We start from the raw sequence: 15,421 nt of genomic DNA on the forward strand, positions 1-15,421 counted from the left end.
GGATGCAATTTCTCCATATCCTGGCCAACACTTGCTGTTTTCTGTTTTGTTTTGTTTTGTTTTAATTGTGTCTATCCTAATGGGCATGAGATGGCATTCCATTGTAGTTCTGATTTGCATTTCCCTTATGATTAGTGATGCTGAGCATCTTTTTCATGCACTTATTGGTCATTTGTGTGTCTTCTTTGGAGAAATGTCTATTCAAGTCCTTTGCCCATTTTTGAATTGGGTTATTTGTTTTTGTTGTTGTTGAGTTTTAGGAGTTCTTTATATATTCTGGATATTAGTTCCCTATCAAGTGTATGATTTTCAAATATTCTTTCCCATTCTGTGGGATGACTTTTTATTCTGTTGAAAGTGTATTGTTGCACAAAATTTAAAAATTTTATGAAGTCCTACTTGCCTTCTTATTTCTTCTGTTGCCTGTGCCTTTGGTATCATATCCAAGAAATCATTATCAAATTCCTATGAGTAATTTCTGAAACACAAAAATACAAATTTTATATGCATCTCTGTTGTTAGGATGTAGTTCTGCGCCCTGACATTTAGGACTGAATTTTGATATTATATAATTTCTAAATGTATGTGTTTGTGTGTATGTCTTTTCTTCAAGCAGCTAAAATCAGCCTGTTGAGGAAAACAGTTAACAAAAACAAAATATATTATTTTGCTAGGCTAAGCCAAGATCATGTTGATATGTTAAAAATTCCCAATATAAACTGCATCTGTTGGTTCAATAAACAAATTTAACCATAAAAGTGTCCAAGCAGGGATACTCTACTAATTTTGCTTCGTGTTAATAGATGTCAGAATTACCTCAACTTTAACTCTGACCCTCTATGCAAAGAACTACCAATCTCCTGGTCCTTCAGGTATAACGTTTAGCTCTCACCGGGCCTAAAAAAAAACTGGTCCAGTTATTTTTTAAATATTAGAGGTTCCTACATTGAATGGGAAGATTGAGTTCATCATTGGAAAAGGCAACTTCCATATTAATGCTCATTCAGCGAGTCAGTGCAGAATGTTAAAAATAAAATGCTTTTTAGGGAGAGGGAAGGGAGGAAAGGCAAGATAGGGGTAGGGGATTAAGAGATACAATCTACTATGTATAAAATAAATAAGCTACAAGGATATATTGTACAGCACAGAAAATATAGCTAATATTTTATAATAACTATAAATGGAGTATAAGCTTTAAAAATTGTGAATTACTATGTTGTATACCTGAAACCTATATAATATTGTAAATCAACTATACCTCAATAAATTTTTTAAAAAGTAAACAAACTTTTTAAATAAAATGCTTTGATAAACTGGGTCTGTTTTACAGTTCTGCATCTTTATTTGATCAGTGGCATGGCTGGTTCCAGCAGATATTCTAAAAAATATATTTTCAATGTATTTAGCACACACAGATGTCTTTTATCCATCTCCAATTCATTTAGGGTAGGGAATAAGCTTACTTCTCTCCCAGTGACAAGCCAATTACCTCAATATCAATTATTACGTGATCAATTTTCTTCCACTGGTTCACCATGTTACCTTTATTTTATATTAAATTACTTGATGCATTTGAGTCTATTCCTGGACTTGATTTCTGCCTCACTGATCTGTTGATTTATTCCTGCACCAGTTCAGATTTAGTAACTGTTGCTTCACAGTACTTTTTGATATTTTGTATTTTATGTTACAGAAATTCAATTTAACACTTCCTAGGATTGGGATCCTTTGCTGTGCAACACTGGGGAGGATTTCAATGGTGGAGTTGGGTCAGGAGTACATTTTAAACCTTACAGCACCAAGCTTTTCTTTCACAGAGTTGCTTTTTTCCTCTTTTGTCTGAGACACTTGTGATTTTGGAGACTGAGAAGTAAGAAATCCTGAGTGTTCTCCTGCCTCGTTCTCTCATTCTCTCTTTATAGTCTCCTTTTTTTCCGTTTTATGGAGATCGAATCGACATTTAACATTGTATTCATTTAAGGTGTACAACATAATGATTCGATATTTGTATATTTTGCAAGATAATTACAACAGTAAGTTAACACCCATCACCTCACACAGTTACAAATGTTTCTTCTTGTGATGAGAACTTTTAAGATTTACTCACTTAGTGACATTCAAATATACAGTACAGTATTGTTAACTACAGTCACCATGCTGCATATTACATCCCCAGAACTTATCTTCTAACTAGAATTTTGTACCTTTTGATTACCTTCACCCATCTCTTCTGCCTTTCACACCTGCTTCTGGCAACCACTAATCCTTTCTCTGTTTGTATATTTCGGTTTTTTAAGGTTCCACATATAAGTGAGGTCATACAGTATTTGTCTTTCTCTGTCTTATTTCACTTAGCCTAATGTTCTCAGAGTCCATCCATGTTGTTGCAAAAGGCAGGATTTTCTTCTTTCTATGGCTGAATAATACTTCATTGTATACATACCACATCTTCTTTGTCCATTCACCCATCCATGGACACTTGGGTTGTTTCCATGGCTTGAATATTATAAATAATGTTGCAGTAAACATGGGGGTGCAGATATCTCTTTGAGATAGAGATTTAATTTCCTTTGGGTACACACACCAAAGTGGGATTGCTGGATCATATGGCAGTTCTATTTTTAATTTTTTGAGGAACCTCCCTACTGTTTTCCATAGAGGCTGTACCAATTTACATTTTACAATTTACATAGTGTACAAACTTACATGTAAATACAGTTTATGTATCTTAATTACATTAAAGCTGAGTCTTAAACACTTCATAGTTTAGAGCAGATGAGTAACCATTCCAGGTAGACATAGCATGTGCTAGGGTTTTACATTTCTTTGAATCTCTTCTTAATTCTACCTGCAGCTCTCTTTACTCAGAAAGGATCAGATATGATATCTATAAATTTTGCTCTATAGAAATATACATGAGTATAAACAATATCTACTTTCTCTGATGTTATTTTTCTAACAAATAGGTCATTCAGGTTATTATTTTGGTCCTCTCTTCCCTCTTTTCTTTTTTCCTTCCTGTCAGTTTTTAATTGAGTCAACTATCTTCTCATTCCTGTTAGTATACTGCCTAATTTATATTTTCATTTTTCCTATCAATTTTTATTTCTTTAACTAATTCTTCATTCAGTAAAAGGCAAGTGGCTTCCATGTCTTTCCATTTCTAACAGAGAAGAGGGAGAGGCAGACATCATAGGATAATCAGAATAGGCTCTGAAGGCATAGAGCTCAGAGTAAGGAAGAAGGGACTTCCCTGGTGATGCAGTGGTTAAGAATCCGCCTGCCAATGCAGGGGACACGGGTTCAAGCCCTGGTCCAGGAAGATGCCACATGCTGCGAAGCAACAAAGCCCGCAAGCCACAACTACTGAGCCTATACGCCACAACTACTGAAGCCTGCGCACCTAGAGCCTGTGCTCCGCAGCAAGAGAAGCCACCACAATGAGAAGCCCCGCGCCGCAACAAAGACCTAACACAAAGACCCAAATTTTTTTTCAATTTTTGAATTTTATTTATTTTTTATACAGCAGGTTCTTATTAATTATCCATTTTATACATATTAGTGTATACATGTCAATCCCAATCTCCCAATTCATCCCACCACCACCCCGCCCCACCACTTTGGGCTGCCTGCCAGGTTGGTGTCAAATTTTTCCAGGCTGGGAATTCCCTGGCAGTCCAATGGTTAGGACACGGTGATTTCACTGCCACGGCCCAGGTTCACTCCCTGGTCGGGGAACTAAGGTCCCGAAAGCCCTGGGGTGTGGCAAAAAAAAAACCCAAGTAATTAAAATTTTCTGGGCTGTCAGAGAGCCTATCCACCACAGGAAGAAGAGGAAACTTGCATCCACTCTTATTCCTGCTGGGAAAGGCCCTTAGGTCTTGCCCTGCAAGGAAGGCATGACTTTCTGGCACATTGTGTTCTCTAAATTCTGATTCTAAGGAAGAGAAGGAGAAAAGGAGACCCAGCAATGGAAATGTCCATGGGCTTCTGCAGTCAGAAAGTGAGTGGCCCATAGGTCCTTCCAGTGAACTAGTTTCTGAGTAGGATATGGTGACAGCCCTTTCCTAGGGCCTGGTTCCATGTTAGTGTTACTACTCTGCAGAGAAGAGGACCCAGCAGACTTGTGGGTCCCTGAAGGTGGTCACACTCCAATGCCAATGAGTGGATGTGAAAAAGCAGCTCTGGGAAGTCAGAAGAGCTCACCTAGAGTTTCCCCATCACCTGGCAGCTCCGAGGCTGCTCCCTATGGGAGGCTCTCCCTGACCCCTGGGCTGCACAGGGCAGCTCTGAGTTCCTTCCTGGTGTGTATCAAGCTTCATCAGGCATGACTCTTCCATCCCTCCTCTGTACTTCATGGGCACAGACTATGTCTGTTTCACCTGGGGACCTTTCAGAGCCTAGATTCAGTGAGCCTATCATCTATGGCTCAAGCCCAGAGAGGTTCCTTTCCTTCCAATTTTTCCTATGTCCATGCTGGGTTCACATTATCTTATTGCATCATACTTTGGCATTACTCTCAGAAGAGGGAAGTAGTCAGTGCGCTCTGGGAAATATTGCAAAGAATCCTAACAGTTAAGTTTGTTACTGGCATTCAGTCAAAAGATAAGACATACTGGAAAAAAGAATCTGTTAGAAGCTCTTTATTAGATTAGCCAGTTGGATTTACAGGGTAATAAGAGAACAGAAGCTTGATGACCAGAAGTGAAAACTAGTCGATACAAATTAGACATATCCTTTAAATCCTTAGAGAAATAAACAATTTGAAAGAAATGTAATATCAGCATTATTTTTTACAGAAATATGAAAGGAACCAGAGAATTTTCCAAAGATACTCGATCATTGAAAGTTTTACTTAAATGCATTACTTCCAAAATGAATAAGATAGAAATGAAGGCTTGAGAAACAAAATACAAGATCTGAGAGAACATAATTAAATACTTCTCTGAAGAATTTCAACACTGAAGTAAGCTCTCTTTTGTCACACATGGTTAAAAATCTCCCTATACTGGGTTTTGAAGCATTTTCGTGGAGTTTGATTTGGGAGTTACACTGGATATAGTGCAATTGTTGACAAAAAGTTTTTAAGGGGTATATGTTATTCTACCAGATTCAGGTGGGAATCAAGACATAAAGGACAACCCTTTAACTATATCCATACAAGAGTTCATATTCTGCATAAAGAGTCTATTAATTTTTCCATACTTATGATCTGCAGTCACAGTTTCCAGCCTCTTGCATGAGATTGTTAGGCAACACTCAAGTGACACATCCCACCATCTCTCCATTCCACCGGAGAAAAGGAGGCAACTGAGATCACAGGCAATTGTCTCTTTACCCAACTGGTTGTGCCACTGAAGATGTAGATCCTGCTATGAAGCTCAAAATTTCTGTAATTTCCTATTGGAACCACTAGGCTTGAGCCTGGGCTGAGCACACTATGTTCAAGGGGCACTAAGGCCACCTTAGCTTCTATAAAATTATTCTTTCGAGAGAATTTACATGGATCCCAATGCTTGCTGCAGCTCCTTTGTCTTTGGGTATTAGGTGATTCCCAAGAATCATTTGCTGAACTTATGAGTCGAAATCAGCAGTGTTTAGAGTCCAAGAGAAGAAATGAAGCAGGAAGGGGCTGCTAGAGCAGCCCCTGAGTTATGCTGAGCAAACAGTACCTGGCTCCTGGCACACTGGTTTCACTCTGTTGAATCCCCTATCATGATTCTGATTTGTTTCACTCGGTTTGGGAATCCGGCCAAAATTACAGTACCCTGCTCCTGGGTTGTCGGTAAGATCAAGTGAGATCACGCACCTAAAGCACTTTAATATAGAACCTAGCATATACTAAGCACCCAATGAAGAGATAAGAATTGTGGAATAGTCTGCGGCACTTAGAATCAATAGACTTGATACGCACATAGCAACAAGGATAAATCTTAAAAACCTAGTTGAGTGAAAAGAGAAAGATACGTAACACAGTAAGCAGCATTATGTAGGTTGATAGTACACAATTTGTAAGAATGCACACAAATAAACAAATACACAGTAAACACATTAGAGCAAATCACCTACGGGGTAAGGGGGCGTGGTCAGTGAGAGAACAGGAATGGGGAATAAATACATGAAAGAAGAGCAGGCATTGTAAGGCATGGCAATAAAAGTGTGCCGTGAACTGAGCAGTATAGCTGACTCCACTCCCTGCCTCTGAGGTTAAAAATAAAAAGATAGGGGCTTCTCTGGTGGCGCAGTGGTTAAGAATCCACCTGCCAATGCAGGGGACACAGGTTCGAGCCCTGGTCCAGGAGGATCCCACATGCCGCGGAGCAACTAAGCCCGCGAGCCACAACTACTGAAGCCCACGTGCCTAGAGCCCATGCTCCGCAACTAGAGAAGCCACCGCAATGAGAAGCCCGCTCACCAAAATGAAGAGTAGCCCTCGCTCGCTGCAGTTAGAGAAAGCCCGCACGCAGCAACGAAGACCCAATGTAGCCAAAAATAAATAAATTTATTTAAAAAAATAAAAAGTAATAGTTATTATTAATACTCCCAGACCTTCCACATCCTTTCAACTGTAAAATGTCGGAATATCCTTCAGAGAGCACCCTTCTTGCACCTGCTCAAGCAGGAAAGCATCTTCCTCCAGCTTTCTGGGTGATTTAACACATAAGGGAATAAGTATCTGAAAAGGCACGGCACTCCCATGTAGCCATTCTGGACTTCAGAGCTAAACTGCAAAGTTGGTTCTACACATGTGATTTCATCTATGAAATGAGGGAAAGGTAGGAAACTGACACAGAAAAAAAAATGATTTCTTATAGTGTTGCTATCCCTTACAGTGGAGGGTCAGCTGCCTCTTTTCGTCCATTAGTTCAAGGCAAGATTGACTGAACGTGGCTGTTACCATATCCCTTCAGAAGCACAGCCTGTGAATAATGCTTCAGTAAATATGGGAGTGCACATTCACATGAGCCAAAACATGGAAACAACTCAAATGCCCATCAACAGATGAATGGAAAAACAACCACATGGTACATATACATAACAGAATATTATTTAGTCATGAGAAGGGAGGATATCCTGCCATTTGTGACAACATGGATGGACTTTGAGTATATTATGCTAAGCAAGATAAGTCAGACAAAGACAAGTACTGTATGTCACTTATACATGGAATCTAAAAAAGTCAACCTGTAAAAAGTAGAGAGTAAAAATGCTGGTGACCAGGGAGATGGGGTGTGGATAAGATTTATGGTGTTTAAGGGTACAAATGTGTAACAAGTAGTAAATAAGCCATAGAGATCTAATGCACAGTATAATGAATACAGACAATAATATTGTACTATAATTATGTAATGTGATAAATATCGCTAAAACATATTACAATATTACAATGCATAAATGTATCAAAGTAACATACTGTATACCTTAATCTTACACAACGTTACATGTTGAATTAATTCAATAAAACAATTTTTTTAATAAAAGAAAAGACAGCCTATGGAATGGGAGAAAATAATTGCAAACCATATATTTGACAAGGGGTTAACAATGCAAATATGTAAAGAACTTCTACCAAAAAAAAAAAAAAAGCACAGCCTGATCCAGCAGCTGCAGGAGGTGGGCCGTCCGCATCTGCATGTCCAGTGACATAGTGAGTAATCTTGGTATCTTGATGTTGCAAATGCTCGCACTTAGCTTGATCAGTGCTGGCACAGCAGAAAAGAACGGATGGAAAAATGTTTGGATTTTAAAGGTAACAGAGAGAAGTTGGAAAACAACTACTGGCTGGCCAAGACTGAGAGCTTTGCTGGAGGCTGGTACGGGATTGTATTTTTCCGCTGACAGCTGAAAATGAGCCCAGCTCCAGTGGAGCTTTTTTTCTTCCTTTCTCAAGGTTACCCGCAATTCTAATGATCAGTTCTCTCAGGAAAGCAAGAAAATGGATTGGAGGGTTTCAGCTTGTTGTTCTATTATCCATTATAGGTCTGCAAATATGTTTTCGCACACGTTGTCTGCTTGTAAACAAAATATCCATTTCCTTACACTACTGCATATGCACCAGTGTTATTACCAAGGTGAACAGATCTCAGCAGCCCCCGAAGGAACCCTGCCCTGCGCATCCAGCGGCGCTGCCATTCTCTTCTTAGATGAGAGGTCTCATCCCCTGGGCTTCACTACGAAACCCTGTCCCGGTCTCCTCTCTTGGCTTCTGACTGACCCTCTCTCAAACGGCTCATCCTGTTCAACTTTCTCCTCCCACCTGCCAAGCCAGGGCTGCTCCTGTGCGTGTGTATGTGTGTGTGTTGTCAGCCCCCGTATAGACACATATCAGAATCTGGGAGTAAGGGTTGAGTTCAAAAACAAAGTGGCGTTTTGTCCATTGCTTTGATTTCCTTCACAGCATTTAATGTGACTTGCATTATAAATAACATTATAGGAGGATATGAAATTCTTGCGCTCATCAAAGGCGATGTGAGTTCTTCAGAGTCTAAGAAACCTGGGTCTATCAGTAGATATTTTCAAGGGTCTAATCCTCAGCTAGTGATCAGCTCACTGTCCCTGTGATTACTGGGTGTCTCTCTCTTCCACACACTTAATTTCACTCTCCTCACTGATCTCATTCACAACTACAGCTTTAATTTTTACTTCTGTGTAAACAACTCCTAATTCTCTAGTCCAGAGGTGCTCCTTCCCCTCCCCGCCTCTCCCCGCCTCTCCCCTCTCCTCCCCTTCTCCCCCTAGCCCCCACACAATCTTCTGTGAGTATCAGCCTAGTAATTAAGAGCATGGGCTCTGGGGTCACGGTGCCTGGGTTCAAATCTTCGCTCTGCACTAATCAGCTGGTGTAACCTTAGGCAAACTACTTAATTTCTCTGTGCCTCAGTGTTGTCATCTGTAAGATGGGGATATGGTACTTATCTTAGAGGGCTGCTGGGAGACCTCAGTGGGAATAATACAGAGCGGGGCATGCAGTAACTGCTCAGTAAGTATTGGTTGTTTTTCTGGTCATTTGGCCCAGAATAATGCAATTACAAATAATTTCAAATGGTCTCTGAACCTACTCTTTTCAAGATGACCAACAAACTCAAGTTCTCCAGGTTCGGTGATCACTGGCTCCGACCTGACCAGTTCTCTCATTAGCACTGGCCAGTACCCCCTTCATTCTCCCCAGGCTTCCTCCTACCACATCGGCCTGATTTGGGATGACTAAGGACTCAGAAGTCATTCAGCTTCTCCATCTACACTCTGCCTAGAAGGATGGCCTGATCCTAGCCCACGAACATCCATCACACATTGAAGAATCTCAGCTCTTCAGCCTCCATCTCTCCTTTGAGACCAACCCAACCGCAACTCCTGAATATAAAACTTCTCAAGCCAGCACAGGCACTTCTCAATATCCTCTGGATTTCCACACCTGCTTCTCCCCCAGTCTCACCTCCTTCAGGTGCTCAGAGAACAAGACCTGTGCGGGGAGACAAAGGAATCCACTGCAGAGTCCTGTCAAGAGCTGTGTGTGGCTTGGATTGGAGCTGTGCTCTGGGGAAGGTGAGTAGTGGGCATATACCAGATTGCCTTGGCAAGGGATGGGGTGAGGAGAGAGGCAGTCTTGGGGGCAGGTGCCAACACACAGTGTATGTGAGATGGGCAAGGTTAAGAGAGAAAGACAGAGTGAACCTCACATCAAAGACTCTTAGCGGCAAACCATGGGGGATGTTCTGGGCACCCGAAAGAATGTGTGTTGTGCTGCCTACCACTGCATAGGTGTGGGAGAAAGAAGACTCTTTTCATGAGAGAGTTTTTAGGGAAGCTAAGTGACAATTAAAGGAAATGGAATGTTGCAGAAAAGGGTAGATAAACCCAACACAGATCCTCATAACCGGATGTAACTGCCCAGTTCCCTGAATTCTCCTGGTACTATACAGATATGGCGATATACAGCTTTAAAATTTTTTTAAGTGATATTTCAAACATGCAGAAAATTATAGACTTGTGCTATAAATATCCTTATACCCACCACCCCGCTGTAACGTATGTATCTTTTTAATGGCAACTGCCTCTGTAGTATTGTATTGCTATGCATTCACTTTATTTTCTTGTATTATAGAAAATGCCTTGAGGGCAGAGACTCACCCTCCTCTTTGTATCTCAGAGGCATCTAACACACAGAGTAGGTCCCCTAATATTTGCTAAGTTAAACTGCATTCTTGAAAGACCTTGAAGAGATCTTCAGGAGAAAAGAAATTGTGGCAGGCAACATATACTATTCTTACAGATTTGAGAATCCGCAGCTATTTTTAAGGTATATTAATTCAGAAGGAAGACTGTAAGTGAAAATAGGGCAGTAGCTGCATCTCATGACATGTGACAAAGAAAACGTATTTCATTTGCTGACATCCTTGGCTAATATTTCTGATTCTGGAATCAAAGCCACAGGCAACCCAAATCACAACTTTCCCCTGTAGGCTATCAATTTCTGTGCCCTCCTACAAGTGCTAAATATATTTGATTTACTAAGAAAGATGTTTAGCCAATAACAATTAACCATTAGCTATAGCAGGTTTTTCATTAGGCAGCGTTCAAGCCTTTGTCAAGTCCCAGTTGCTCTGTCTTCTGCCCTAACACGCCTTTTACCTACTAGAAATCCAGGAAAGTGTTATACTGCCTGATATATTAGAATGCCTACCACATCACTCCTTGACACAGCTACATCAATGACGTACGAGAATTCCCAGAACTTGCTATATACCATGGTAAATGAGACTTTAAATAGTAGTTGCAAGTAGTTAGGGTGACAACGGCATCTGCTTGTCCTGGATAACCCCAGTTTAGACCTGCTGTGGATCAATAATGTCTCAATTATTTTAGGACTCCCATTTCACTCTCACAAGCATCGGGGTTGAGATACTAAATTATATGGTCACCCTATCAATCCCCTTACCTAAACTTTTTATATCACATGACTGCCTTATGTGAATGAGACTTCCATTTTTTTATTTGTGTAGTGTCCTGACAAATGAATTAAGTAAGACTCTTTGCTATGTTTTAGGAAGCCACACTAGACATCACAAACAAGTCTCTATTTTTGGCAAGCTTTCTGAACAGAACACAAACTGAAATAAATCCATTCACCCAGATGTTACCATCACAAATTGTGCTGACACGGCACAACTGCCTTTCCACAGGGAAAGAGTAAACCATCAAAAAACAATAGGAACTAAAATTTAAATTACACAATAAAAATGTTCAACATTTAAAGTCTAGAACTGTGTTTACTGAATTTAAGTCAAAACGAGCTTAAATTTCAAGACAACAAAAATCGAGGATGGCTTTTTATTATAGATAGGATCTCTCCCTCTCTCTTTTATTTCTTCTGCATCAACTTCAGGAAAGGAAAAAGAGGACTTCCCTGACGGCGCAGCGGTTAAGAACCCGCCTGCCAATGTAGGGGACTCGGGTTCGAGTCCTGCACCGGCAAGATCCCACATGCCGCGGAGCGATGAAGCCCGTGCACCACAACTACTGAGCCTGCGCTCTAGAGCCCGCGAGCCACAACTACTGAAGTCCGCGCTCCTAGAGCTGGTGCTCCACAAGAGAAGGCACCGCAATGAGAAGCCCGCCCACAGCAACGAAGAGTAGCCCCCACTCGCTGCAACTAGAGAAAACCCGCATGCAGCAACGGAGACCCGACGCAGCCAAAAATAAATAAATAAATAAATAAAATTTTTTTAAAAGAAAGAAAAATAAAACAACACTTGAATAACAGTAGTTATAACTATATTTTCAGCCTAGAAATTTCAGCCCAATTTTCAGCAGCAATGTTCCGTCAGAATCAAACATTTCCTATATGGTTTAAAAACACAATGAAAATCTGGCACTTTGGGAGCTTATGTGAATACAGCTTTAACTTCTTATTTTCAGAGAAAAATGAGATTTAACTTAAAAACAAAAAAACTAAGGCAATGTCCCAAAGGTCCTTATAAAAAAAAAAAAAAGAAACTCAACCTGCTGTTCACATTCAATAATTCAAATCAATGATCCTTTTAAGCCCTTAGCAATGCATGAACCAATGGGGGAAAGCAATCTAACACTTCGTGCATTTAGGGGATTGCATTAGAAAAACTTTTAGGCTGCTTCTGCTTTTATAAATGCAAATATATGCAGAGCAGACAGATTGGGATCTGTACAGTTTAGCAATGATCGAAACTTGTAATTTTTGAAAATGGGACAGATGTCCAGACTAGTTATATTAAGATGCTTCTTATTGAAGAAGAAACCAAACAAACAATCCAATTCCACCTCCTCCTTAAGAAGGAAACAAATAGGAGCTTCGCTGGTGGCGCAGTGGTTAAGAATCCGCCTGCCAGTGCAGGGGACACAGGTTCGAGCCTTGACCCGGGAAGATCCCACATGCCACGGAGCAACTAAGCCCATGCGCCACAACTACTGAGCCTGCGCTCTAGAGCCCGCGGGCCACAACTACTGAGCCCATGTGCTGTAACTACTGAAGCCCGTGCACCTAGAGCCTGTGCTCTGCCACAAGAGAAGCCACCGCAATGAGAAGCCCACACACCGACCGCAACCAAGAGTAGCCCCCGCTCGCCACAACTAGAGAAAGCCCGCCTGCAGCAACAAAGACCCGACGCATCAAAAATAAATAAATATTTTAAAAAAGGAAACAAATAAACTATGTTACCACAAATTAGAATAAGCTATATATCATCTTGTTTCTTTCATAGAATCTGAAAGTTGAAAGACAGCTTAGTGTAGAGGAATAAATATTTCTAGACTGTATCATTCACTGCATTACTCATATTCCTGTCCCAACTACACCGGAAATGGGGGGAAACGCTTCCGCCTTCAAGGACCACTGATAGGCTAAAGGTTAATTGAGAGATCAGCTAGATCTCTGGTCAATAAATAAGGGCTGAATGAATGTCCTTTATTCAGGACATTTTTATTTATAAAAATGTATTTTTAAATATTTATTTTATTAAATATAAAAAATAAAATATACTTTATATTTATTTTAAAATATAAAAAATAAAATGTATTTTATTTATAAAATAAATATTTATTTTATACTTTATTCATGCCCTTCAAATTGTTGAGTGTCCACTGTCTTCCTATACTTGGCATATTCTGGCTCCTAAGGCTTATCTGATGACACGGAGTGCCTAGAATGCGCCAGGCACTGGGGAAATTAGATGAAAACATAGTAATTGCCCTCAAAGAGCCCTCAGTCTGGTGGGGAAGACAAGTAAAGATATGATTAAAATGGGGTGCTAAGTATGGTAATGAACGTGTATACGAGGTACCATGGCAACTGAGATGAGGACGGATTGATTCTGACTGAGCCCTGATGAAAGATTTCATTACTATACACTTGGAGTCTTGAAAAATCGCTGGGTATAGGTGCTAAGAGTTTAAACAGAGGCATGACATGATCGATCAGCTGTGTTGCAGAACAGCCACGCTGGAGGCAAAGTGGAGGATAATGGCAGAGGGAAGAGGCTAGCGGTGAGGAAGTCTAAATACGGTGACTGCAATAGCCCAGGTGAGAGATGATAAGGGCCTGAGCTAATCGAGTGATGTTGGGGCTGGAGGAAGGACGTCTGGACACGAGAGAGACTCAGACAAACCTGTCCACCATTCAGCCTCTGCGACATTTCCAGACAGCTCCAGTGGCTCCCGGATCCATTCTTACACTGAGCTGGAATCCGCCTCATGTTTGCTGGCCTAGTGGTGCACTCTGGAGAAATTCAGACACGACAGGTCCTCAAATGCTGGGTCTGTATTCATGCTGGATTGCCATTAGTGAAATTCAGACAAAATATTTATACTCCTCTAACAAACAAAAGAGCAAAGTTGGGATACACATTTCAAATGTTCCCTAAATCTCTTGCCCTAAACATTCACCTGCAAGGTAAGGTGAGATCTGCCCTGAGAGGCTAAAGGAGGGACGATGGTTTTGTAAGAAGTTTTTAAAAGCTTCAGCTTCATAGATGTTTGCTGGGTTTTGAAATCATTCACTTCGTGAGTTACCCAGCTTCTTGCTTCACAAACTCTACAAACAAGGGGGCAATGTTTCTTCATTCAAGAGAATAGGATATGGCCATTCTGAAGGCACCTGGTTCTCTGCTCAATGGTCAGTACTTTCCATGAACAAGGGACAGGAGAGCAGGAGAGGTCAGTTAATGGTTCAACAACCCTGCTCTCTGCTCTTTCACTAGAAATTCAACCTCCTGAAGCTACCACTAGAGGCCTACAATTCTAAGAATTTCCTTGGATATCCCTCTACAGTTTTAGAAAGAGTCCTTCAGCCCAGCCCCATCTATCTCTCAGATTAAGGCAGTGAGCAGAGGCCCGGGTCAACCAGAAGTCTGTGTGTGGGGCCGTAAGGCTTTTCTATTCAGGAAGGCCAGCGAGTAATAAGACACTACTGAGTTTTGTTCAGGAAAATTTAGATTTTTTATTATGAAAGTTTTCAAATAGACATAAAAGAGTAAAACGAACTCACATATGTCCTCCCTTCAGATTCAACATTATCAACATTCTATCACTCTTGCTTCATCTGTCCCTTTCTTTCATCCTTTTTCTTTCTCCCTCCCTCTCTTCCTTCTTTGCCTTTCCTTTTTTCTTTCTTTCTTTCCTCCCTTCCTCCCTCCTTTCTTTTGTGTCGTAGTACTTTTAAGCAAATCTTTTACATCATGTTGTTCTACCTCTAGATTTCAGAGTAACACTAAAAAATGACATTTTCTTATATAAACACGGTATCACTATCACACCTGACCATGTTAATAAGAAGTCTCTAACGTCGTCTAATACCTAGCTCACAGGAAAGTTTTAGAAGTCAGAAGGCTTGCAATCTCTATTGCTTCTCTAGGGAAAGACTATGCCACAGAGCGCTTTCCTAGATTATCAGGAAATTTCTCCTTGCGTTCAGCTTAAATTCACATCCTATTACTGCACATTACAGCCCCTGTATCACGCTAAATAATTAATCTACCTGTTCAATGTCTACACATTTCAGATATTTGTACATAGTTAGCTTCTCCTTCCATAGTCTGTACCTAACTGAACTATACATATTTAATTCTTTTAATCTTCCCTTACTCATCAGTGCCCTCAGCTCCTAATCATTTTGGTGCTTTGCTTTGAACCTTGTCCAGCTGGTTTCCATAAGCCCAGCGATGAGGCGGCCAGAACCAGATGCAGTGTTCCCAGGGTAGTCGCACCCAAATTCAGCTGCTCCCCATTTCTCCTCTGAATGCTCAATCCCAAACCACAAGAGCCTTGCTTTCTGTCACATTATAACAGAAACAAATGTCTTGTTATCTGCTTTTATTCCCAGTTATTTTTTGGCATTACGGCATGTGTTTCATTCTTCCCACAAAATATCTGTGCTTCAGATCACTTTTCTCCA

At 40.6% G+C, this 15,421-nt stretch overlaps 1 protein-coding gene across 3 annotated transcripts in view; it reads right to left on the minus strand.

Moving 5' to 3' along the window:
* Positions 1–460: 460 nt before the first annotated feature.
* Positions 461–15,421, minus strand: part of TRUB1 (TruB pseudouridine synthase family member 1) — a 52,772-nt gene continuing 37,811 nt past the window's right edge. The window contains exon 9 of one of the 3 annotated variants that reach the window (XM_067709305.1): positions 461–478. In XM_067709305.1, the coding sequence (XP_067565406.1) occupies positions 477–478 (2 nt within the window). In that variant the 3' untranslated portion in view covers positions 461–476. Of the gene's footprint in view, positions 479–3,537; positions 3,756–13,729; positions 13,748–15,421 lie in introns of those variants that run through there. The other 2 variants (XM_067709304.1, XM_067709306.1) reach the window with 2 other exon arrangements.

Source organism: Pseudorca crassidens, chromosome 16 (assembly GCF_039906515.1).
Source record: "Pseudorca crassidens isolate mPseCra1 chromosome 16, mPseCra1.hap1, whole genome shotgun sequence".
Lineage (NCBI taxonomy): Eukaryota > Metazoa > Chordata > Mammalia > Artiodactyla > Delphinidae > Pseudorca > Pseudorca crassidens.